A 25163-nucleotide genomic window follows, 5' to 3' on the forward strand; every position below is an offset into this window, starting at 1 on the left:
AGTAAATCTGAAAAAGGAACTGCCCTAGTGTCCTAGAGATCCTAACACTTCACTAGAGAATGAGAGCAACTCATCATGTGTCCACCAGTAATTCATGTCCCGAGATAAAAAGAATAAATGAGGTAAAGAAGATCTCTTGCACAGAAGATTCATTTTGAGCTGAAATTGCATGAACCTGAATATCCATTGGTGAAATGATGTGAAAAAAGAATGAATGTAGAATCAAGTGCTTGGGAAGGCAAGCCATGACTGGACCTATTTGGAGACATGAGGAACTGTAAGAATAGGCTTAAATTTGCATGTGTTTGTATTTAACTGTTATGGCACTCCCATAAAAAAAAAATTAAATTCAGCACTAAGGTCTAAAAAATGCATTTTGCTAAGAAATAAGTGTATTTTTAAATATTCTTCCTAACCCTGTGGTATATTTTTCCAATCATCTAGAAGAAAACAGTGAAGAGACATTTTAATTATATGTGTTGTAATATTACATAAACTACTGAATCTACATGCCTCATTAGCCCATTGCTTACTACTCAGAAACACTCTTGATTATGACAATCCTGCTTAAGATAAGTAATATGAATCTTATCAAAGGCTAACATTGAAACTTCAGTAAATAATTTAAAGAATATATGTACAAGAAAAAATCTTGAAATTTACTTGGAAATGTGGCCCATTTTATTTTAACTGTAAAGCATTCATTATACAGTGCAAACAGTTCTTTGGTAAATTTACTGATTAAAATAACAACAATGACAACTTTGTTTTAGGTAACATTAAAAAAAGGAAAATAAATATGTAAAATTTGCATCATATTACAGCAATATTCTCACAGTGGATACTGAGCAAATGGTCAGCTAGCCATTGGCCACTGTTTCAGAAATGTTAACGTCAAGGCTGATTCTAAAGACACTGCAATAAAACTGAACTAGTACAATCCATGACTGATTACATTTTACACTGTGGATAACGACCTTTTTTTCCTGGTTTATAAACAATGGATGGTGAAAAATAACTCAATATTAGACTTGTTACATTTGTTTAAGCATATCCAGACTCCTAAGCCCATTTTATATACCAAATGAATAAACAGTGAACAACGAAGAAAACCTCCCACTTTGGAGGCTGGAGAAAAGGAACAATCAGCTATAAGGTACTATTTTATAATGTATAAAATAGAAACTCTCCTATAAGCAGAAATCTTGAGAAAATTTACTTATTATAAAACTGAAAAGAAAGAATGCAAGTAACCAGCTGGATGTATTACTGCCTTATTTAACTGTTTTGACAGTTAAATTATATTTGGTTTAGCTGTGCAACCCTTCCTCTTTGAAGAATTTCTGCTATTGGTCAATGGGAGCTCCATCTGAGTTGGAATTACAGGACGAGATGTGGTTTGGACTCTCAAGAAAAGTCAACAAAACAGAGTATCAAAGGAATACAGGAATGGCAATCTTTAGGAACCATGTGATACTCAAACATGCTCGCCACCCAATTTCTAGAAGTATTAAAAAAGAACATTACATAAATCAAAACATTGTATATAAAATCAATTAAAATATTCTTAAAAATATAAATTGCAATTCCATGTGTACCACACACCTTTAACACAGCACTCACATGTACATATTGATTCTACCATAGTATGAAACAAAGTTTCTGTAGTAAGCTTCAAAGTTACAACAAAGTTTGAATGTGTGTCATGGTAACAGTTTATCAAATTAGAAATTATTCATGTTAGTAATCAGAAAAATTATGTGCCAAAATATGATAGTGGATTTCATATTGCTGTGCTAGGTTAGTTATTAGACAGGTATTTGTTCTACCATGCAATAATTAAGTACTCAGTCTGTTTGCATAATCTGAAATACTTAACATATGAAGTTTTAATTTTGTGCAGATTTCTTTGATACCCCAATCACTGTCCCTTGAATTTCAACACTTAAGCTCAGAAGTCAGTGAACCATGTAACCAGTTCTGGTTCTTGTGAGTCCTGGCTTTGGACTAAAGGACAAGGCAATAATATCTAACAAATTAAGTATTCAGGGAAAGAATCAATTCTGAATAAACAGAATAAAAACTGCAAAATGAGGTATGATAGTTGTCCTTCACTCAGTCTAATTCCTGGTCAAAACCACACAGTTTGCATCCTATAAAGTACACAACTTTGAAATGCTAGTGTAGACATATACTCTATAATGTTAAACATTGAAATGGGAGATGAAGTCCATTGATGGACCATTTTTAACACGAATGATAAAAATATTGAGGTAAATATATATATATTCATTAGATGAAACTGGGAAAAAAAATCAAACACCTTGTCAGAAAAAGTAGTCAATCCACAATTAATCATGTTGCTTGATTTTGATTTTTCCTTTTTTCAACAGTGCCACAATATAATCAGGAACATATGTCTATTGACAACATGCACAATGAATCAGTAGGAATCTTTGTATACAAAATGGCATGTGACATCTTTTCACATTTTCAAAACAGGGCCATAAAATTACATGAGCTGATCTGAGATAAAGATAAGCATGCTTTCAAACTGACCTGGATGGTTATGTTACAAAATTTAAAATAAATGAAACAAACAAACAAAAAATTTCATCAAGCAATTATAAATGTTTTGACAAAAGGATTCTGCTAATTTTTAAGATCAAATGCTACTCTGTCATGCATGTTTCCCTAGAATGAGAACACTGTCAATTATCTCTATAATACACATTCAGTTGCTTTTGCTTTCTTCCAATTACAGGTATTTATATTTCCTTACTAATTCCAGCTCCTATTGCTTTGAAAATTTGGTTAATTTTGCTCCTTAAATTAAGGAAAGGATGTTGAAAGTTGTCAAGTAGCTTTCTTTATTTCCTTGCTGGTCCAGGCCCAGCAGTGGTAGTGTGATTTAACAGAATTTCCATGCATTGATGTTTGCAGAAACTGGCCTGGATATGGCATTGCTCAGGCACAGTGACCTCGTGTTTTCCTTTTCCCGGCATTTTACTAAATAACAGCAAAAAGTTAAGTATCAAGACAGACTGGTACTAGAAAGGGACATTTACTTAATGTTGCTAAGTAAAGATAGGAAACAAAGTGTTCATTTTAGAGTAAATCCTAAACCCAGTCATTTTGGGTACCTAAAACTACCCGACAGTGTTCTTTTAAAGTAGCACCAGTTCGAGTTTGTCTAACCTGAGAAGTATAACACACAATTAACTTTGACCTGTTGGCTATTTTCCCTTTTGTTAATTTTTGCATTGTGATTCACCTTCACGGGCAGAAAATAAAATGATACATTGTTATACTGTTACAGCACCATTAGAATATTGTAAATCTCTATTTCTTGCTGTTGTTAGGACTGCAGTTACCAGTTTTTGCCATCAGCAGGCACTGATATGATTTGAGGAGTATGCACCCTAAATTCTTAAAAAGCAGAGTTATGGCTTCTTTTTATTAGTATTTTGTTGTAAGCAGACTGGACAGCAATCTCCTTCACCCTTCACAGGTGCTTCGCAGTCAGCGGGCGGGCACGATTCCACAAAACAGGTAATCTGACCACCCTGTGCCAGGGGAAAAATGACAGAAAAAAAACAAACTTAGCCACGTGTTCCAAACAGAAAATACATTTTTCATGTTATTGCAGAAAATATTCTCATTCCTTCCCTGTAAGAACCTGATTAATATGGAAACTGCACAGAGTCTGCTTCAGTATAACCTTACATTGAGAAGGTGAAGGCACTCTCTGGATTAGCCCATTTTTTGATAAAGCAGCCTATATGCTTTTGTCCAACATTCAGGTGTGACTGGGGTCACAGAATGTTGTGACCTGGGGACTAAGCACTAACATATTTTTCTACTACCTTTTAAAAACTTTTTTCTCTGATAGAAGAAAATTACAATCTAGCAATAAGTCAGATAAGCTGTTATTGATTTTTATGCATTTGGTTGGATTTTTTCCAAAGTGTTTCACTTTGCAATTAAATTTACCCATGTAACTACACATCCATGAAAACAGAAATATAATAGATAACAGCTGGATTGAAAAAGAATGTCCAGGGCAGGGATGTCTTAATAATATAATTTTCTGCAAACAAAATCCTGAGAACCATAAAAAAATTTTGCAAGTATTACACAGAAATTATCAGGTACAAAACTGGAACTGCTGTTTTAAAAACAAAATTATCATTTTTATCACTAAATTAATTTCCAAATACTTACTTTGCATTCACACACAGTACAAGGGTCCCTTTTCCAGGTTTCATTGCTGGAATATGATTTACCCTCTTCATCAGTGCAATCAGAATTACTGAGGCGTGATTCAAGTTTTTTTATCTTGAAAACATTAAAAAAAGTTAGCAACTGAATCAAAAAAAGTTTTTATTTGTGAAAAGTATTCTGTTTTTTCTCTTATGATACATGTTATATAATCCTTGTTATACTTGTCTGGGTTTTTCTCCTCACTGCTTAGTTTTTATAATGCTAAAAGATTAGAAACAGGTAAAACATATGAAGATAATATTTCAAAAGAAAGCTAACAGAAAATACATCTTTCCTACCATTGAAATACTCAGCTAGAGCATACAAAGAGAAAAATCTTCATGTTTCATCTACAAAAAGACAAATTTAAACTGTCAAAAATGTTTTGGAAAGGAAGTGAATTAATTTTTTTTTTTTAAAAAGCACCTTAATTATAAATGTTTACTTGAATTTTTAAATAACTTCTGTTTGGTGTACATTTTAAAAATGGCATTCCACTATGGCTGAATAGAGTTTACCTGCAAACATTGTAAAGTCTTCTTTAAGTGATCTAAAGCTTAAGTCTGTTTATAGCTGTAGTCTGGCACATTACTTCTTCTGAAGTCTGCATTTTAATCATTGCTTTACAAAAATTGTACACATTTCAAATGGTAAAAAATATTTTATTAACACTAAAAACAAATTTTTAGAAGATTAATTCTGTGTTTAGTATACAGTGGTTACACAAGGCTTCAGATTCAAAAGTCAAGAGGGTCCAGCTGTAGAATATTTCAGTATGATTTCAAAAGAACACAGAAATAAAGAATACCACACCATCTTCTGTGTTGGCTTTTGTTTGAGGTACTATGTGGTGGGTATTTTCTGCAGGGGATGTCTAAATATTAAAAAATGTAAGACAGATTATAGGAAAACATTATTAATTAAATCTACAATCAGACATGATAGACTACAATAAATTCATTATAGCATCTTACCTGATTTCTGAGGCTTGAAATAGTTTTTTGCATTTCCAAAACAAATTCTTTGAAGTCATTCACTGCAGGTACATTTCTATTTTCATCAGATGTGGATGTTGCATTTCGAAAATATTTGCTCTGTTTCACAGAACTGCAACAAATAAATGCAAAGTCAGGATATTCAGCTAAATTGTTTTTATTTGGCTAGATATTTTAAGACACTTAACAAAAATGTAGAAGAAAAGCAACCAACAAATGTAGGAATATGAACCACAACAGCTGGTGCTGAAGACTGACTCAGGACAGGTGAGCTCCAGATTACTGTCAGCATCAACACCAAAAGGGAATTTCTTATACTTAGAAAAATTATGTATTTCATGCAGGGATACGCAAAAAGTTGTCACCAGTGACACTATACAGTATCACATTAAATTCACCCCTGATCTCCAACAGGAAAGCAGGCTAAAGTAAGGGAGTCTTAAATAGTGTTCCCTCCAATATGAAATTCACATTTCACATTCTGAACCATAGATTCTTCCTCTACAGGCTTGTACCAAAACATGTATTTTAAGAAATATGACTTTAAAAAGGAGAAAGTTGCATTTCATAAATAAATGAGAAGTACTTCTAGGTATGAATATTTTTAAACAAACAATTGACATCAATACTGCTTATAGTACACAAAAACTAAAGTCTTTTGTCTGTAGTGTTTTGTCTTTCCAGCTGATATCTCATAACAGATATATAACACTAAATTGTGGTAATCAACTCAATCTGTTGATGAGAAAGAGTAACAAAAGGAACTGTCTGTAACTAGCAATATATTATCTGGTACCCCTTGAATAAACAGGCATTCAAAAGTATGGATAACACTAATTTTTAAGTCTCTTATTACATTAAGATCCTTGAATCCATTTACTTTTTTAAGGATTCTTGAATCCATTAATAATAACAGGCATTACTATTTGGTTAGCATGTCATCTCCAGTGCTAAGGGATACCCAAAGAATGAACTGGCAAAGAAATTCTCATATATCAGCGCTCAGGATTTATAATCTTTCTGCATAAATTAAAGCAGCACTTCCTGGCAGGGGTTCAAGCTACTCAGTTTCCCATAGTTTTTAATCTAAATTAGAGAAAAAGAACTCTAAACAACATAACATGCCAAAGTTCAAGTAAACCAGCTGCTATTGTATAACAAAATATTTAATCTTCCCCACCTGTCCAAGTTATTGAAAATGAGAAGCTAAAAAAAAGGAGGAAAAAACTCTTCTCACCACAAATGCAATTTAAATACAACACTGAGCATGAGAACTCATGGGAATGTTCAGTGACTGAGGTTACTTCAGCTTTATTTATGCTATAAATGAAGTATTGTAAATCTACTATTTTGTAGTCCTAATTAGTAATTAGACTGAAACAGAGTCAAACGAGCTGGTACTTAAATGTAAGGGGGTTTTTTTCTTGCTTTCATTTTGACTTAATTTAACTCCTATTGCAACTTTAGAATTATGGGACAAGGCACCCTTAAAAAGTGAATTGCTGTTTTGTAAATTTTTCTAGCAGTTCATTTACAAAGATGGACAAAACATCCTTCTTCACGGATTACTTCAAAGGAACCTACCTTTTCATATTATCTATAGACCAGCTTATCCATAGTTGCTGTCTTTTCTTGTCTAAAATCCTAACACCTAAAGGATTTTTTATTTTGGGACAGATTCCTCCCAACTGAGTGGAACACAATCATGGTATTCCTTCAAGCACTATAACACCTCCAGAGTATTTGAAACTGCTGAAATTCATTTACCTCTCTATGTATCTGTCTAGATGCTTTCCTTGCCACTTCCACTCTGCTAGATCATCATCATCATCACTCAAATAGAAAGTTTTATTTGATAAAAGAGTGCATACTGAATAGAAAGAGCTGTAATTCCGGTGTTTCAAATTTGTTCATCATGAAGGATCCTCACAAGAAATGGTCTGAGCAGAACTCATTTCATGTCACTAATTCGTAGGTAAGTTTTCATTCCCATGAAAGGGCAGGGATCTGTACAGCTCATAATTTGTGACTGAAACTGTGATTTAATTCCTTGCTATATTTTGATGATTCGGGAGTTATACACAATATTATTAGCACTGCTGTTTTCCATTCCTGCTTGAAGTATTTTGGCCCCAGGAGCAATCCTTATCGTTATCACAAATTTTTATGCAACTGAAATCACCACTTGGTATCCTCCTATTTCTACAGGAGAATCTAGAAGGTCCAAGTAGGAAATTAAATCAGTTAGATTAATTAAGTTACTGCAGGTGCTGTAGGAATGTGGCATTTCATATCTCCAAATTACACTTCATTAGTGACTTTTTTTTCATGAAAAATGCAGGAAGAACAAAAGTACTATACTTATACTACTCACAAAGAGTTTTACACAAATTTGAGCTTGAAAAAAAAAGTGATTTATTATTAGTAGATATGCAGAAGTGTCAGAATAAAACACATCAATCACAAACTTGAGAAAGCAGGAACTGGAAAAAAGTGGCATGTGCTCCCAAAGAAATCATTCAGTTTCATTCCATTTTGAAAAAAAAAGTTTTTTTATAATTCTTTTTTAAAAAAAGCCTCACCTTACTGATTTGGACATTTTCATTTTCTTCAGGGGCTTGTCCTCCTGAAAGCTGTAGTCAAGAGAACGTCTTCCCCGAAAGTGATACGAAAATGCATTAAACTGTCCTCTGGTTCTACAGTCTGAAAACAGACAAGAAATTACACATAAACAACAGCATATTTCAGCAGTTACAATATTAATATGGTTTGGCAGGGTTTTCTGAATTGGTAAAGGCAAGTCATACATTCAGTCTGATCCCTCTGGAACTGGTTGATGGCAGATGAATAAATCTCAGTGATAGAACATTTAAGCTAGTTAGATGCAGAGAATGTGATTACCCACAGACCAGATTTTTAGTGTGAAACAAAGGAATAAATACAACTTTAACAAACCCATATACTCCTACTTTATTCTTTTGACTTCTGAAATTTTCACTCTCTTGGCTTTTAATTATTTTCTGGGCAAACAGGGCAGCTACATAGGAAGAAAAACAATGACAGCAAAACCACTTTGTGGGTACCTCATCTATCCCAGCCATTATTACTTGTTATTTTTGCCATCTGAAAGAGAATTTTCATTTTAATTCCAAATTTGCAGACATGCTTTATAGGTTGATGAGTCTTATTGCCAAATCTTGGGAATCTGAATGTATCACCAGACCTTAAAACTCCTTCCACAGAGCAAAAATCTCTAGCCTGAAAATGAGCTATGACAGAAATCTTCTTCTAGGATCTGAAGAGGAGATCTTGGCAGGATAAAGAATGTCTTTCTTCCAGTTCACTTTATTTAGCCTTTCAACCACAGTGAGTATTTGGAAAGAGTCCCATTTAAGACAGAAAAGGAAAACAAAATAAAACTGCAACAGCGCTTGATAGAGGAGACAATGAGAAAATAGAAGTTTTCTCATTTCTGTTCACAGAAGCTTTAAAGCTGCAAGTTATAATGGGCCAAGCTGAGGCAGAAACCAAGTACATGATCAACTGCTACAAGCAGAGTCTGCTAAAACTGAAGGGAAAGTCTAAATAAAGGACGCCATAGGCATTTCTCAGCTAAGTCTGATATTAGCAGAATTAGCCATAAAAGCAACTGAACGTGGGAAGGAGTAATTTTCCATAATGTTTCTCTTAATTTGCACCAAAACAAATTAAATCAGGATCCCGGTAATATTTATAAAGTATTTTTTCTGGAATTTAGATTGAATACCTAAGTATTAACACAAATTACTGCAGAAGTTTCAAGTCTATAAACACTGCTTAAATGAGCAACTAGAGAAACAAATGGAAGGCTGCTCTGATTACAAAAAAATAGGTATCTTGGACTACTCTTAATTGTGTTGAACTTTTATGTATATTAAAATATTATAATTTCTCTGTTAGGAAAAACATATTTGTCTTAATGGCTTAATATCATTTAAGACATAAAAAAAGAAGAGGATTACTGACAAAATAAAAAAATTCAGATCAAAACAAATATCTACAGATCATTCTTGAACACGTTATCCACAATTCCCCTTCCCTGTACTTTCCTTGCTATTTGTCCCATTCTTTAATAAATGCATTACTTTCCTCCTGTAAAAACAGCACCCACTAAAGAACTACATGCTATTTGCTGCCAACATATTGTTCATTCTTCTTCTGTGTTCTGCTGTTTCCCACATAACCTCCTTGCTGTCCACTCAGAAAGTAAACTCGTTCAGATGGGAACAGACCCATGTGTCTGTAAGAGGCTCGGCATGAAGGCATTTTTGAACACCCTTAGACACTTCTATATTTAGTATGGTGAGAAAAAGGATCATACTGAAAGGTTCCTGAAGAATGAACTAATTCTGGTCAGGGGAATTTTTTCCTCAAGGCAATGTGCTGCTTAAAGTTTCCCTGAGTATCACAAAGTCTCTAGTTTCTCTTGAAAGCAATATGTGAAAAGTTTTTGCTATCCTCCTTTGTTTAGTAACTGCTATAGTCATCTTACATAATACAGATTTTTTGGGGGTTTTTTGTACAATAACACAATGGCCCATTGTTTTTTTCATTCTTGGGTTGTTTCTTAGAAACAAAGGTCTGAAATCTTGGGAAGGTTTTATCACCTTAGACTGGTAAATATGAGAACCATATGTTCAGTGGCAGCTTTAAGTACACAGATCTGACTTTCTGAGTTTTTTAAAACTCAAATATGTCAATGTGCCAAATTACCAGCTCATGTTGTTGGTTTCTCTTTCAGGTAAAACAGGGAGGAATGTCACTGCTGAGAGGTGCAGGACAAAATGCATCAGCTTTCAGACAGCCTAAATGAAGAAGTTTCTTCTGTCTCCCTTTTTTTTTTAACTTTTATTCTTAATAAAGAATATCTTAGCAGTAGCAGTAAATAAATTTTAAAAAGCCTGAAATTCTGCTTTCCCCCCTCCCCAGCTTAACTAATATGTCCCCAGATTAGCTATACCCATTTAATTAGCTATACACCATTTAATTTTCTGCAGAAAAAGTGAATGTTTAAAAGTGACCTAAGAATTCTTTTTCTCTGTGGACAGTTTTATCTCCCAGAAGTTAGCTACTGTTACACTACAAGTGTCAAGCTGATCCATTTACAGACTCACACATAATCACAGAATAATTTATGTTGGATAAGACCCCTGATATCTTCAGACCCAACCTTTGACCAAACACCCCCTTGTCATCCAGACCATGGCACTAAATACCATATCCAGTCATTTCTTGAAAAATTCCAGGGATGATCACCCTCCCACCATCTCCCTGGGCAGCCTGTTCCAATATATAAAACCCTTTCCATAAAGAAATTGGCATTTCTATTTGTATATGGAAGCCATGTCCACATCTTTAGAAAATCCTGTTTCCCACAAGGTTTTAAAAATGCAACTATTACATAAATTGGATAATAAAAAACCTGATGGAGAATTATAGTGCAATCTTAATTCTCAATGAATCACTCCTCAAAATCTAGGCCATGGAGAATTAATCTAACAGCAGATTAAAACAAAACAACTTGAAAGACTGAGGAAATGTGAAGGAAAGCACATATATCTATTTGACACTAGTTTGATTCTCTAAGATTTACTGTAGTTAATTAGGTTGCTTTTACTATAAGCATTTGTATTAAGAACTTGTAGACATGCCAGTGGGACCAGTAAAAGGGTGGAGAAACTAAAAATATCTGATGTAAAATGATTTTTTGAGTAGATGTTTTCACAAAGCAGCTACTTAAAAATTGCACAACATAGGAAAGCGACTTTTCACACAAAATGAAGGCCTAACTCAAAACAGTTGGTTTTGTTATTGCCAAAATGGGCCACAACCCTTCACATTGGACAGTATATCTTCATTTCTTCTGTTGAACAAGACTTTCCAATAAAGGATAAATTGAACACCATCAAAAATGTAATGTGGTGATCTGAAATTCAACACTAATCTGCTCAGATCAGAACAGATGTCTTTTGTAAAAAGATTAGTTAAACATCTGAAAAGGAAAATGTATAGAAGGTAGAAGATGAAGTAACATCTGCATCAGTTGTGATCTGCCAGCTGATGTACTGGGGAATTTTAAGAATAAAGATGTTTCCTGTAGTTTATCTCAAAGCTCACAGACTGAGCTTCAAGATCAGTCTACTACCAGAACTAGAAGGTTCAAATGTTGGGAAAGCAAATGCCCAGTTTGATAATATATAGCTAATGATAAGACTAAAGATATTTAAAAACATATCACACTTTCATGATGTAAATAGGTCTTGGATGGTCTTCAGGTAGATAAAGGAGAAACATTAGGTTCTTGACACCAAACCGAAGCAAATCCAACCTCTCCAGCGAAAAAATAAATAGGACTAGTTAGGGGATTCTGAAGATCAAAAATATGCAGCTTTCGGAATACAAATCAGTAAGAAAAAGTAATTTCAGACAGACTGAAAATCCATGGAAATTTTTCAAATAAAGACCTAAGAACTGTCCTGCTCACCAGACTGTGAAGTCAAGAGTGTCTTAGAAAAGCAGCAACAGTCCATACAAAAGAAGGAAATCCTCCAGCTGCCTAGATTTGTAGAAATCACTGAGACAATTCAATTAGGATGCTTTCCTACCCATGTTGATCTTAGAGTCAATGAACACTGACATAAGGCGAGATTGCAGCCTGACTGTCCTCCAGAGACATCTCTTTATTGCCAGCAGTGGAACTTGGACAGATCTGGCAACTGAGTCAGGAGTTTGAATTTACACACAGTGATTGAAGCCTGTTGCTTGCCTGTTGCTCTTTGGAAGGGATGGCAACTACTGGCATTAAACTCCTGGTAGCAAAGACAAAGCAATGTCATAACTTAAGTCTCCTTATTTCATGTTTATGAATGTAGAATTGTATTTAATGGATCATAGATACCTGAGAAAGACAGAATATTTTTGGTTTGGATTTAATACAAATAAAAATACTGATTCTCTCAGTAAAATTTGTAATCATACAAAAACACTGGGCTATATTAAACACTTCCACTCAAAGTTAAAAAGGATGACCTCTTTATAATTATAGACCATGGAACTTAATTTTCGTAGCCTGGCATAGACTGAATTGTTACTAAGCTAACAGACACTATCTTTAAATGTAAATTTAAATGTAAAAGATAATTTGAACATAGAAAGCAAAGATATATGACCTGACCAAAGCATACAAGTTCTGGGTAAAGACAAAATCTTTTCAGACATAAATCACATCATTTTGGTATTTTGGGAGTTCTTGGTGAACAATATCCTTAGTCAAAAGAGAACTTCCAGTCTCACATAGAGATTTCTGTTAACATTTTAAAGAGTTATTTCCACTATAAAGCACAGAATTTAGTGCTTTGCCCAGTGCTGTTTAGTATTCTCGTTGAAGATTAAAGGACATAATGAGAAGTGCATAATAAGAGATTAATGTTGTCAGTAGAGAAGCAACAGACAGCATAATTGTTTCTCTGGTCTTAAAATACAAGAGTTCATAAACATAGGTCTAATATACTGAAAGCATTCAGATTAAGAATGTATCTTAACTCTTCTAATGAAATTCAGTGGGATTAAAATGTTTGATCATAATTTGTATAAGGCTGTGTTCCTGAATTAAACAAACAAACAAAGAAAAAGAACAATATCTGACAGAGGAGATAGGCTGTTCACGAACTGAGAAATAGTTAAGAAAAATCTTTCCAAATCAGTTTACACTTATAAGGATGACTTGCATCTTATCTGAATCACTTCCTCCAGGGTCATTGTCCATTGTCCTCCTGGGTCCATGTGAAACCTCAAGGGTTTTGACATAAAACAAAAGGTTAAAGAAATTTTTTACTTCGGCTTACAAAAACAACCCCACAAAACATAACCAAAAAGTGTGAAACTTTTAAAGATTTTCGTTTGAATAATCATGAAAGCCTACACTGATTACTTTAAAAAAATAAAACAAATTCAAAATACACTTCTTGCACTAGAGAGCCTGAAATAAAGCACCAAAAGTTTCTTGTTTGAAATATTTGAAGCTCGAGTGCTCTTTGCACAAAAAAAGAGCAGCAGCAAATCCAGCAATTACTCATCATCTCTGACAAGACAAAGGTAGAAAGTGAAATAAGACAGAAGAAAACTTGTGCACTTCAGTGGAACTCCTACTTTTTGCCATAATAAACTAGTAATTCTGTTGTATGATTTGCCAATTGAAATCTAAAGTCAATCTGTTCTTTTTATTATTATAAAGAGGAATAATTCTTTGCTTTGTAAGAAGGAAATGCTATCATTATTCAAAAATCTACAAGGCAGATTTTTATAACTAAGAAATTTTTCTATTCTTCATATGGAAAAGCATTTTGACTTTTAACAAAACAGGAAGGACAACAAAACCAGATGTGTTTTTAACCAGGCTGAAACAGCTGAACACATGAGTCACTTATGAAACATACATAAAGAGCAATGAGCAATCTTCTGTACTTGAGATTTAAACTTAGGATAATTTTAATTTTAAAATCATTAGAATAATTTTAAAACTGGAGAGGGATTTAATTTTTTTTTTTTTTACTTTTAAATAACGAATAATAATAAACTTAAATAAACAAACCCCCTTAATGTATTCAACTCAAAATGCTGTTCCTGAGTGTATGCCCCACCTCAGAGGAACAGTGGCTACGGAAGGAAAGAAATTTTTTATATCAGCTACTTAAAGTGGATTCCACAGAAAACGTCACCATTATTCATCTGTGCAAGAAAGCAGCTCAAGCCACGCATACTTCACTTTCTCTTCATTAACCCCTGCAAGGCTTCAGCAGTTCAGAAAAAGGGGATACAAATAGGATTTTTTTTATAAAACAGTACTTATTTACCCTTTCTTTTGCTGGACAATTGTCTAACTCTGCTGCATCCAGTGGTATTCTCTGGTAGCAACTTTCTTAAATGAAAGTGCAAACTGGGTTGTTGAACACAAGAATACTCTAAAGACTTTCCAAAGATAACATCTGTTCTAAAGGGCTCAGTGATAATATAACATTTAGAGAATCAACACATAATTTCTCAGAACAGCGTTATCTTTTTTATAAATCAATATAAAATATGTATTTGTGAAACTGTCTGTCAAGCTTCATGAACCATGGCAAAGTGAACTTATCCTGAATTTGAAGAATGTGCTTTATTTATGGTAAAGCATTTAAAGAGTGATAATTGATTTTCTCCCCATGTTTCTGGCATATGCCAGGGAAATTTTGAAGAGATTCTGGAAGACTTTGTATTAAAATTACAATGTGTCAACAATGTCTAGCTTTTTAGAAACTATTATCATTAATTTGGGAATGGCAAAGCTGTTTTTTAAACATTGTTTCAAAAAACCCAAGTAATTGACCAAAAAAAAAAGCTGTAAAAGTTAGAGTAAGGCCTGAAGGATATTGTATATGGGGAATACTGTACAAGATCTTATTGAAATTGAAAGCATTTATTTCTGTTAGTTTCACACTAGTAACTGACATTTTGAACAGTCCTCAAGGAAGAATTTCCTTAGAGAGCGATTATTTTAAAGACTTGTTAACTGGATAAGACAATACAGTAATCAATTTAAAAGCTAAGTTATGCAGTAAATTTGAATAATAAATCTCTATCTATCTTTTTAATTATGAGTGATATCTGAGTTTGTTCTCATGGTACAGTCACATGACTGTAAATCCTTCCTCAGTATTTACTGTATCTGTAGCAGACCGAAGAGACATCCTCTATCAGTTTAACTTTTACCTTCCGCATTAAATTCTGAGCTGTATCGCAAAAGAACTTTGTCATTGTGGACAATTATATTTTAACAAAAGAGTTAAATAGATAAGACACTAGTGGAAGATTATGACTTCTTTCAAAAATGAAATCCACCAGTTCTTTATACATGCATTTCTTTCAACAGAATATTGAATATCCTACTCAGCAGTAGTAAACTCAAGAGAATCAGCAGTAGAAAAGATGAAGAACACAGATCTGGATACCTTTCATCAGCAAATCTACAAGGTATTAGTATTGAAATATATTAGGGAAATGATCAGATTCTAATAATATCAACCAATACTACCCTTATCCTCTGAAATAAGAGCAAGGCTCTTCATACTAGGAATTTGTTTGACAGCAATTTCTCAATAGTAAGAGTTCCCAAAATTCCTGAATATACTTCTACAGCCTGGGCATGCCATTTGAATTTTGTCCAAAGAAAATGATAACAACATTGTCAAGGAGATCTCAAGAAAGAGAGGTCATTGTCCTCTGAAGCATTTTGTTGTTGATGCTACTGAAAATCATTCTGCACGATCCAGAAGATTCTCTTGGGAATGGATTCTAACTATGTAACAGTTGCAGAGAATTCTGATGTGACGATGGCTGAAGAGAGGCCACGCAGAAAATCTGTGACATAGAAGCCAACATACAGGCCACCAAGCAGTGTCCTGCGCTCCATGCAGCTAAACAAATCCTATTTTAGAAGAAAGAAAGCTTATTTTTCAGGAAAAAAAAATTACCCCATGCTCCTAACTTTTGAAGGAGATGGCAACAAACAAGAATATTTATCCGCAAAAGAAAAAACCAAGTAAACAATTATCTACACCTTGCAAAGCTCAAATCAATGTCATTTTTATGAAGTGGTTATTTAAGATAGAATATGGAATGATTTCCCACTTAACAGAGGCTATGCTTCAGATTAGAATTTGCAATATCTTAACAAAACCCCCAAAATAGTAAAATGCCTTCTTAAAATAAAGTAGACAGTTAACAAACTACATACGCTTCACTGCCCCCAAATCCACCTCTATACAGACCTTCACAGCAATCTTGCCACATTCTGAGGTCCAGTTTAGGAATATCTTCACAGCTACTATATCCATGAGGGAATTCAGCCACCTTAAAGACATCATGTTGTACCCTGGTTATGTTGTCCCCATTGTCACACAAAACTCTGGCAAGAGATGTCTGCTTGATCTGAGTGAGCTGAGCAGGCGTGAACACACCTGGGTTTTCATACCATAACCTGTAATCTCACAGAAAAAACAAGTCTGCTAGTGAAAAGAAACAAGTGGCAGTTTTTCAAAGATATTTCAATACTGTGTTCAGAATTAAATGAATTATCTCATAAATCCTGTTCTGAACATTCTATCAAGGGACTGATCCAAATGCAAAAATCTTAGTTCCTGGCGTCACTTCAGCACTAGCTGGTGTCATGCTGACACTCTGAAAGGGATGAAATCTTCAAGGAATTATTTGATTTCTCTTCTATTCTCATATTGATGTCTTGAGTATTTCTGGACATCTAAAATGGCACCAGACTATGAAGTTAAGGGTTCTTTTAAGTAAGAAACTTAAATGACCATAATTTCTTTCTTTTGGCAACCCCCTTATGGTCATGAAAACCTTTTGATGGAATTGCTGAGATTAAAAGAACAGTTAATCTATTTCTAGTTTACTATGAAGATAAGTGAGATGATTTAATTCACTAGTGATTTTTTTTTCTGTAAACTATTTTCATGACTATATTGATTCAGGGACATTCTCATACATGCTCAGTTAATTAATTATATTCAAGAAGTAAACAGTATGGTTTCAAATAGTTTGTTTTTCATACATAAAGGGCTAAAAGCCTGTTATCAATAGCAAATATAAATAATGCATTACTATAAAAAGAAAGCTTTAAATGGAAAAGAAAATTTCTTAAGTTACTGATTCTAACTGCTTACTGTTCAGACTGCATGCATAGGGGTTATATATAGAAATACTGTTCCAACTTATGATTAAGTAACAACCACAATTTCTTTGCCAATAAAATAACTCAATAACAATAAGAGAAGCATCATGCACTTTTCCAAAAAGGCAAGTGACTTGAATACCTGGCAAAAGGAAACTCAACATATGATGGCTGTTGTGTTTTTGGGGGTCAGTATGACATTCACCACAAAAAGTAACAGAATTAATAAGGAATCATGGCTTCTAGCCATGTTTTAAACATGTATTCTTCATCTTTTCACATATATTTTAAAATCATAAATGAAGATAAAACACTGTTTGTTTTGGAAACATGACATTGCAACTGTTATTAAGCATCCTTAAGTTAAAATTCATTTTCGTTTCCATGGTATTTTAATGTACCTGTCTCCATTCCGAATACGCCTGAACTGTGTGGTTAACAGACACATCAAAGTTGGCCCCAGTCGACTCCCTGGAACTAAGTCTTCCACCATCAGGGCAGGAAATAGGTCTATGTTCAGTGGGGAGCCATACAACCTATAAATTGAAAAATACAAATACTGAATAACAAATATTTTATATTTACAAAATAATCAGTACATGGTGAAGCTAAGAGATACAAATAACTCACAGGAAAAAATGTAGTGATAGCACTACATCTTTTGTGAACAAGCTGTGAGTGTATACACAAGAAATCCTGCAACATAAGTTGTATACACCAGGTGGGTCTGCATGTCTAGCCTGCAATTTTTTTTTCTCCTAGCAGCTTTCTTCTGATTTCTTAGAAATGTTTCTTTTTTACAGTTTGTGTTTCCTGTGCCTCTGTGCACTCTTTCTGTACACTCTTTTTATATTACTAAAGCTGAGACTAATTCTCTGTCTTTAATTTTGAGCAAATAAGCTAGGGGTGGCAGGTAGATGTAGACTTTGAAACACTGAATCTCTAAAAGAAGAACTGATTACTGGTAGTGAAGGATGTCCACATGATAGTACAGTGGGCAATACTGACATTTGTTTCACTGTACAGAATTAATGGAATTGAACATCTAAATACTATCTACTACTATCTTACTAATCTAAATACTTGTCTGAAGTTGGCATTTAATATGACCTTACACTGAAATAGCACTCATATTTAACAGCATTTACAAAACTAGGCATTTCAAATTAATAATTTCATTAACACATGCAGTATATATTACTGCATATATACTGTATTTCTTCCTACTGTTCATAGGATGCAGAAGTAGAGAAATTATCTGAATGTGGAAATTGTTAACATCTATTTTCTGGTACTGATGGAAGCTTCTTAAAAATCCCATTAAGTCTTAGCAAGTATCTTTTTCTAGATAAGACATTCAGATAAGGCTTTTGCATGCACATTTAGATAATTGACTTTTCTTCACCTCAGGCTCACCTGCTAAGTTTCTCCCTGATTTCAGCATTCTTAATTTCATTTTTCAGATCTTCAAAAGTCTGAGCTGAAGAAAGATTACAGTAAACTCTAAAATCATGGTAGGGAGGAATTCCATGATCTCTGCCTCTCTGAATATTCATAGCTGCCAGATCTAAAGCCACAGTACGTGCCATGGAGAAGAGTCTTTCTGTTAATTCTGTATTGAGTAATTGTGAGGGGACACGCATCTTACCAGCAACACCAAAAAATCCCCTTAGAAGTGGATCAATGCCTCCTTCATTTACAATCCGAAATGGAGAGAAGAATGCCTTGTGAAGAGGTAGATGGCCTTGTGGAATAGGTTCAAAGTTTTCATCCAGTCGATACAGAAAAGGATTAATGAGTGTGTGACCAAACCTAAAAGCGGCAGTTGCAAACTCATTAGTTATGCCAGAATTAACACTGGGATCATAACCCTTATATTCGCCAAGCATCTTCATGCCTACCTCTCCAAAGATCTTAGGGAGCCAGTGGCTAAATGTTATGTGTTGCATTTCTGCACCAACAATTTTGCGTGTTTCATGATATATTGTGTCACCGTCCCAGTGAGGATTGAGTTTCAGTAGCTCTGTGGCAATTCTGTTGTGCTCTCTAAACCACAATGTGTGGATGCTGGTAAGACCCAACTGTTCGTTAGAGCGCTGATCACCAGCTAAAAAGCAGGGTATTGGGCTCTCATTCTCATCTCTCATACATTCTGTTGGTGGGCCAGTGGCAAATGGAAGAAGGGGCTTGCCAGACCTCTGTACAATGCCCTGCCTCAGAAGACCCCTTTGACTTGCCAAGTCTCTGATTTCTAGTGCTTCATGGTCCGAACTGCCGTACACATTAGACGCATCAATGTACGAAGTCAGCTGGTTGATCTGTTCTCGTGGATACACAGAATTCATCAGCAGAGATGTCATGCCGCTTCCACAAACTGGGCTGGAGCGTACGAAGAACATGCAGCGCGCGCCATTTCTAACTCTGGGATCGTTTGGTGGTATCATGATTGAAAAGCATGGAGGATCATTTGTACAAACAGAACTGCAATGCTGACCATCTGAAAACCTGGCCTCACTCAGCGCAGCCACGGTGAGGTCAAGGTCGTGGTCAAGAAACTGACCCCACTGCATGAGCATGTGAGTGTACTGGTCGTCAGGAGTTATGGTTTCCGTGCCGATCAGAGTAGTTGAAACCAAGCGAGGCATTGGGAGGGGGTAGCCATTGGAGAGTCGTCTGGGTTCAATTCCCCGAGGCAAATTAAATCCATTATCATAGACTGACTTTAACAGACGTTCAAAAGCTGTCAGAGAAGCGCCCCACATGGGGTGCTGAAGGTTGTTGCATGTTCCATCGTGTGTCCTGTACTTCTGGTGGAAGCACATATCAGAGCAGTTGTTCACTCGTCGATGGGCTGTACAGCCTGAGAGATTGGCTATCAGATTCAAGTACTGTGGGGATACAAGGTCATTATAGTGATAACCTGAAAGAGAAAACAGAGAAAGAAAACTATCAGAGAATTCATAGACTCATGGTCCCCCCACAGACCATGAGTATGTATTTGAAATGCTATTTTGTTTTTTATTTTGTTTTACATTTCTCACCAGATTAAACATCCCTATTTTTAGATAAGGATAGCAATAATTATATACGTATATTTGAGCATTAGGCCATTTGAACAACTTCACTACCACTATGTCAGGAGGAAACTTTCTAAAATGCCAATTCAAGTGCAACTTTTACAAAATGATCACAAGAGGAGCTCACTATTTATTTGGTCACTTAGGAAAGCAGAGATATTTTCAGAAAGAAAAGCCTCATATTGAGACAAATAGAACATTTTTCTCATATTACTAAAAGCATTTTAAAAATGTCAGTAACACTTAAATGCACTTCAAGACTTTAGCTTTTGAGGCTTGCTTATTCACGGAGCAATACTATTTTGTTTTGCTTTATTACAGTGAAAGTTGCAAATTTTAAGAAAAAAAAAATCAATGAAAAAGTAAAATACCACCAGCAATAGAGCTAAATGTGGAATGATCTCTAGGACAAATGGTGTGTAGTAACTCATATTCACATTATTCTGGACGAGTTTCTATACAAGAGTAGTGTTTGTGTAGCATTTGGCACAGATTCCCTCTGCAATCCACACCATTCACCTCTGGGACTAAAACATACTTATCATTTTCCTGTATTTTTTTCTCAGTTCATAGAAAAATAATACCTACAAAATATATATACTGTAATTCATTGGAGTTATGTTTTTAGAACCTCTAACTAAGGTTACATACTGCATGATCTCTGTTGTCGTATGATGGCATGTGGAAGGACTGAAGACCATAAGGCCTCCCAGTACAGTGTTGGCTGACTGCAAATAGCCTGTGCCTTGCCCTTGCTGCCTATTAGGACTCATTGTAAAAGTGATTTTTACTTAGTAACATTTGAATTTAATTTCAGGGGGGGAAATTCTGGCTACATATACATTATCAGCTTGTGTGGATCAAGAGAAATGTCACAGTAAAGTAAAATTTTTGCTGCTGAGTAAGCATATCTACTGTATCCAGTAGGCTTTCTTCAGAAAATCTTTACTTTGTACCCCTAGACTGAATGTGGGCCTGGACCTGATTTTTCATTTAAGTTGAAAAGAATTCACATTGTTCAAGACCCTATCACAAATCATACCAAGGGAAGTAAGGAGGGACAACTTCAAAAAGGAGCCGCTAGTCCAAAGCAAAAGGCCCACCATGAGTGACTAATGGATATAGAGCTTGGATGAACAAGGTTCCAGGATCCAGGAAAACATCCAGGAGGTGGAGTATTTGGCAGCGTAGATGTACATTTCACTAACTAGAAACCATCATACACCAGCAAGGATCTTGATTTGGAAAGCTTGCAGTCAGGAATAAAACCAAACAAACAGTATAAAGGCAAAAAGAAAGAAGGAAATGAGTGAGTGTAGAGGGGTACTGTGCTCCCACAGGCTACAGGAGTTCCCAGCATGATGGCAAGCACTCAAAAATATGAACTGAATGCAGTTTTGCAAGGGGTCGGTATCGGTCAATTGCACACAGTTGGGAAATGTTACTTTTAGTCCTGAGTTCAGTCCCAGTGTGCCTGCAAAGACAATGGTCTTCATCTAAATTCAACACATAAACATGTGCTAGGCACAACTGGCTCTCTGCCAAATTCCACAATGCAGGGCAATTGCAAACAAACTACCTAAAGCCCAGCCTTGTCTTTGCCTTGAAAGGGACTGGGTTGCACAACTCAAGGTTGCTCAGCCAGGGAAGCTGTTTTCTCAGCCTCAGGCTATGAGTACTCCATGTGGCTTGCAAGTCAAAGCAAAGATATCAGAGATTTAGTGCTTGCATTAGGCAAATCTAACATGCTCCTGTGGACATACAGAAACTATTTTATGGAATATTCCATACTAGGAAAAAAGAAAAAAAACCACAGAGCAATACTTTGAAGTGCCACTGGGTAATGCAGCAAAATACACACTTTGAGGATAGAATTGATAGATAGCATATTAAAAATATTCTGGCTACCAGGGCAGTTTAATTCTAAAACTACGCCCAGAAAACTTATTTATAATAACACTGCTGTTTAAATTATCATCATTCATTGTGGAGTTGTTTGCTTATGACAATTATTCATTCAAATAAACATTTGTGGTTATCCTGATTGCCACCCCCATTTCTGAAATCAAGTTGCGAGCAAAACTCAACTGTGAACCTTTCGGGTGGAATGACCTTCAGTAAATTTAAAATAAAAGGCTCAGATTCTCTCTTTAGAAGTTCAAGTGGGATATAATGTCTTATGATGGATTAGATTTTGGCTTTCTGATGCCAGTTGCTAATCCTTAATTACCTCTCGCATTATAGGCACTAGCTTTGCCTCTACTCTCTAAATGGCTGGGTGCTGGGCATTTCCAGTGCTTAGAAGCTGTCTAGCTCAATTCACATGTTAACTTTTTTTTTTTTGAAGCAAGACAGATGTTTCATAGAGTCATAGAAATATTGATTATAAGGGACCTCTTATCCAGACCAAGTTCCTGCTAGAAGTAGAGCTGTTTCCAGCACTAGATACCTGTATAACTGGTCCAGCAAGCTTGAAAAACTGAGAAGTCTGAGACTCCTCCACCATTCTGGATTAGTTGTTTCAGTGCTGCACTGGTCTTCTGGAGAGAAACTGTTTCCTAACATCTAATCTGAACCTCCATTAACGGCCATTCCCCTTGTTATACAGTCTGGCACTGTGAAGGAGAATTTGGCTGCATCGTCTTTCCTTAGGATATTCAAAGGTTTCGCAAAAAAAACCCCAAAATCTCTGAGTGGGAAACTGTCACGTTTCTCAACTGTTCTCAGTACTAAAGTGCTAAATAACACCTTTCATTTGGCTCTGTATTTCAAAATAAAATGAAATAAGAACAAAAATTGCTATTAAAAATTGGAGTATTGGCCAATTTAAATGAAAACAGATTTATTTTATTATTCAAGTTTCCCTAAAAGCCAGGTTTCTTTGGATGCTGTCGGTCTGAAAAGTAAGATCTGGTTGCAAAGAGAATTTCCAGTATCACTGAAAGTTGCCTACTTTTGTTTTTATTAGCTAATATCCATAGGCTTTAATACCAGTTTTGGTAAACCTTAGGTGTTTCGCTATTATGAATCCTAGTCAACCAGTTCTCACACATCACATTTTATATATTGCTAGTACTGTATATTTATAGCATATATATTCAATATTCTTGCATATGCATCTAATCAGAGAACCAAAGCAAACAGAGTGGCTCTTATAATACATCAGCCTTCAAAGAATTTTGAGTAAGGTTTTGTGGTAAACAATTCATCAAGAATTATCTACTCAGCTCTAATAATGAGTAACAAGCTGCTTTCACTAGCAAATGTGACAGTACACCACAAAGCTTGTTGCTTTGGTCTTATAAATACTTGATAGTTCATGGCCAGTGCTAAAGTTTTCAGAAGTTACAATAAATACTCAATTATAAACATCAAAAAGAATATAATGAGTAAAAGTATTTCCTCTAGATTGTCAGTGTAGTTTTTGGCTCTGTCTCAAGTCTCAAAAGCTCTCCTAAAACTCTATCATTATTTCCAAATGCCTCAATCCTATGTTTCAAGCCTATCCACACATATGTCTACACACATCAGCTGTATGTACTCCAGCTGGACTTCATGAGTTTGACTGGAATCCAATACCTAAAAGGCAGAAATTAAACATCACACTTTTTTTTTGCTAGTTATAAAAAGCAACAAGAACTGTGTTTCTCATTACATCATGTCAGTGTTAAACAAAGCAATTAGCTTAGTTTGACACTCATTTACAAAGTAGCGAATAATTCTTTGAATACTATTGTGGTACATGCAGAAACCTCGATTTGTAAGGTATACAAATCCTTCTTGTTGTGTCATATTTTCTCCTTGCCAAGGCACGCTGATATTAAATGGTTTTTCTTAAAGAAACAGGAACAAAACACTCCTTATTTTTATCACACAACAGAAAAGTCTGTTCTGCTATGAGCAATGATCCTAATAAATAAACACACAGATAATTAACAAACAGGATACATTATGCACTTCCATTATACTAAGTTCAGCCAGCAGAAGAATCAGAATCTGAACTTTTTCCTAATATGTCAGTATGAGAAAAAACACTCCACTCAGAGAGCTGAGAGTTATATAGTGAACAATGTGCAAACCAAGGATGGAATTTGGTAAAGATTTGCAAACTCAAATATTTCACTGATTTCAATGTAATGGTTCCGCACTTGGGACCAAACCTCAGCAACTTAATGTCTCCTGAAGTATAATGACTTAAAAAGGCAAATACACGTCAAAACAGAAAAAAAAGGAAAGAATACTGACTTGTTCCATTCAGGTCAACCATTAGACCATCTTGTACATGATCTTGAATAAGCTGTAAGGTCCTTTCAAATATTTCCCCAGCTCTTGCTTGCTCAACAGTGTATGGGTCCCTTGGGTATCGAAATAAGGCTAGCAAATCATTTGGAGAACGAGGACGACTGATAGATAATTTGGAAAGAAATAATAAGTGTACACAGGAGTTACAAAACAACACTACATATATCATAAAAATGTTCAGCAACTTGATTAGTACATACCTTGGTTACTCATCTCAAAATGGAAGGCAAACCAAAAAGAAAAAAATTCAATAAAATAATAAAAAATTCAACATTTAGTAGTAATTAAATATTTAGTAGCATTTTAATATACATTATCTCAGCAGAAGAACTGCTGCAGTGAACAGAGATCTGAGCAGGAGTGTATGAACAATAGGAATCCTTACATGTTAAACTGCTAGTATTCTCAGAAACAACCAGACACTAACAATGTCTTTTAAGTAACAAAATGGTTTCTTGTTTAATAAATCTCCCATTATTTCTAGTATATACAAAATTAATTCTGACTTCTCAATTAAAAAAAAAAAAAAAGGAGATACCTGTCAAACAGATGTGTACGTGTTGAATTTATTGCTCTGTCAACAGTTGCAATTGCTTCCACAATTGACGTTTGTACAAAAGGATCTCCATTTCGGCTGACATTAGGAACTGGAGAAAAAGGAATTCACATGTTATTGCAAAAATGGCCACACACAAAAAGATACTTCCATAAAACAGTCTAGACACGACATCATTTCAGTTCTACAAAGTAAACCTTATTCTT

General features: G+C 34.9%; 1 protein-coding gene across 1 annotated transcript in view; it reads right to left on the reverse strand.

The window, feature by feature from the left end:
- Window positions 1-668: 668 nt before the first annotated feature.
- Window positions 669-25163, reverse strand: part of PXDN (peroxidasin) — an 82808-nt gene continuing 58313 nt past the window's right edge. Inside the window, exons 15-23 of the mRNA XM_064707651.1 lie at window positions 24940-25048; window positions 24345-24502; window positions 18439-19942; window positions 17424-17558; window positions 16103-16311; window positions 7841-7961; window positions 5238-5370; window positions 4225-4338; window positions 669-3566 (exon numbers count right to left, since the gene is read on the reverse strand). Coding sequence (XP_064563721.1) covers window positions 3444-3566; window positions 4225-4338; window positions 5238-5370; window positions 7841-7961; window positions 16103-16311; window positions 17424-17558; window positions 18439-19942; window positions 24345-24502; window positions 24940-25048 — 2606 coding nt within the window. The 3' untranslated portion in view covers window positions 669-3443. The remainder of the gene's footprint in view (window positions 3567-4224; window positions 4339-5237; window positions 5371-7840; window positions 7962-16102; window positions 16312-17423; window positions 17559-18438; window positions 19943-24344; window positions 24503-24939; window positions 25049-25163) is intronic.

Source organism: Zonotrichia leucophrys, chromosome 3, assembly GCF_028769735.1.
Source record: "Zonotrichia leucophrys gambelii isolate GWCS_2022_RI chromosome 3, RI_Zleu_2.0, whole genome shotgun sequence".
Lineage (NCBI taxonomy): Eukaryota > Metazoa > Chordata > Aves > Passeriformes > Passerellidae > Zonotrichia > Zonotrichia leucophrys.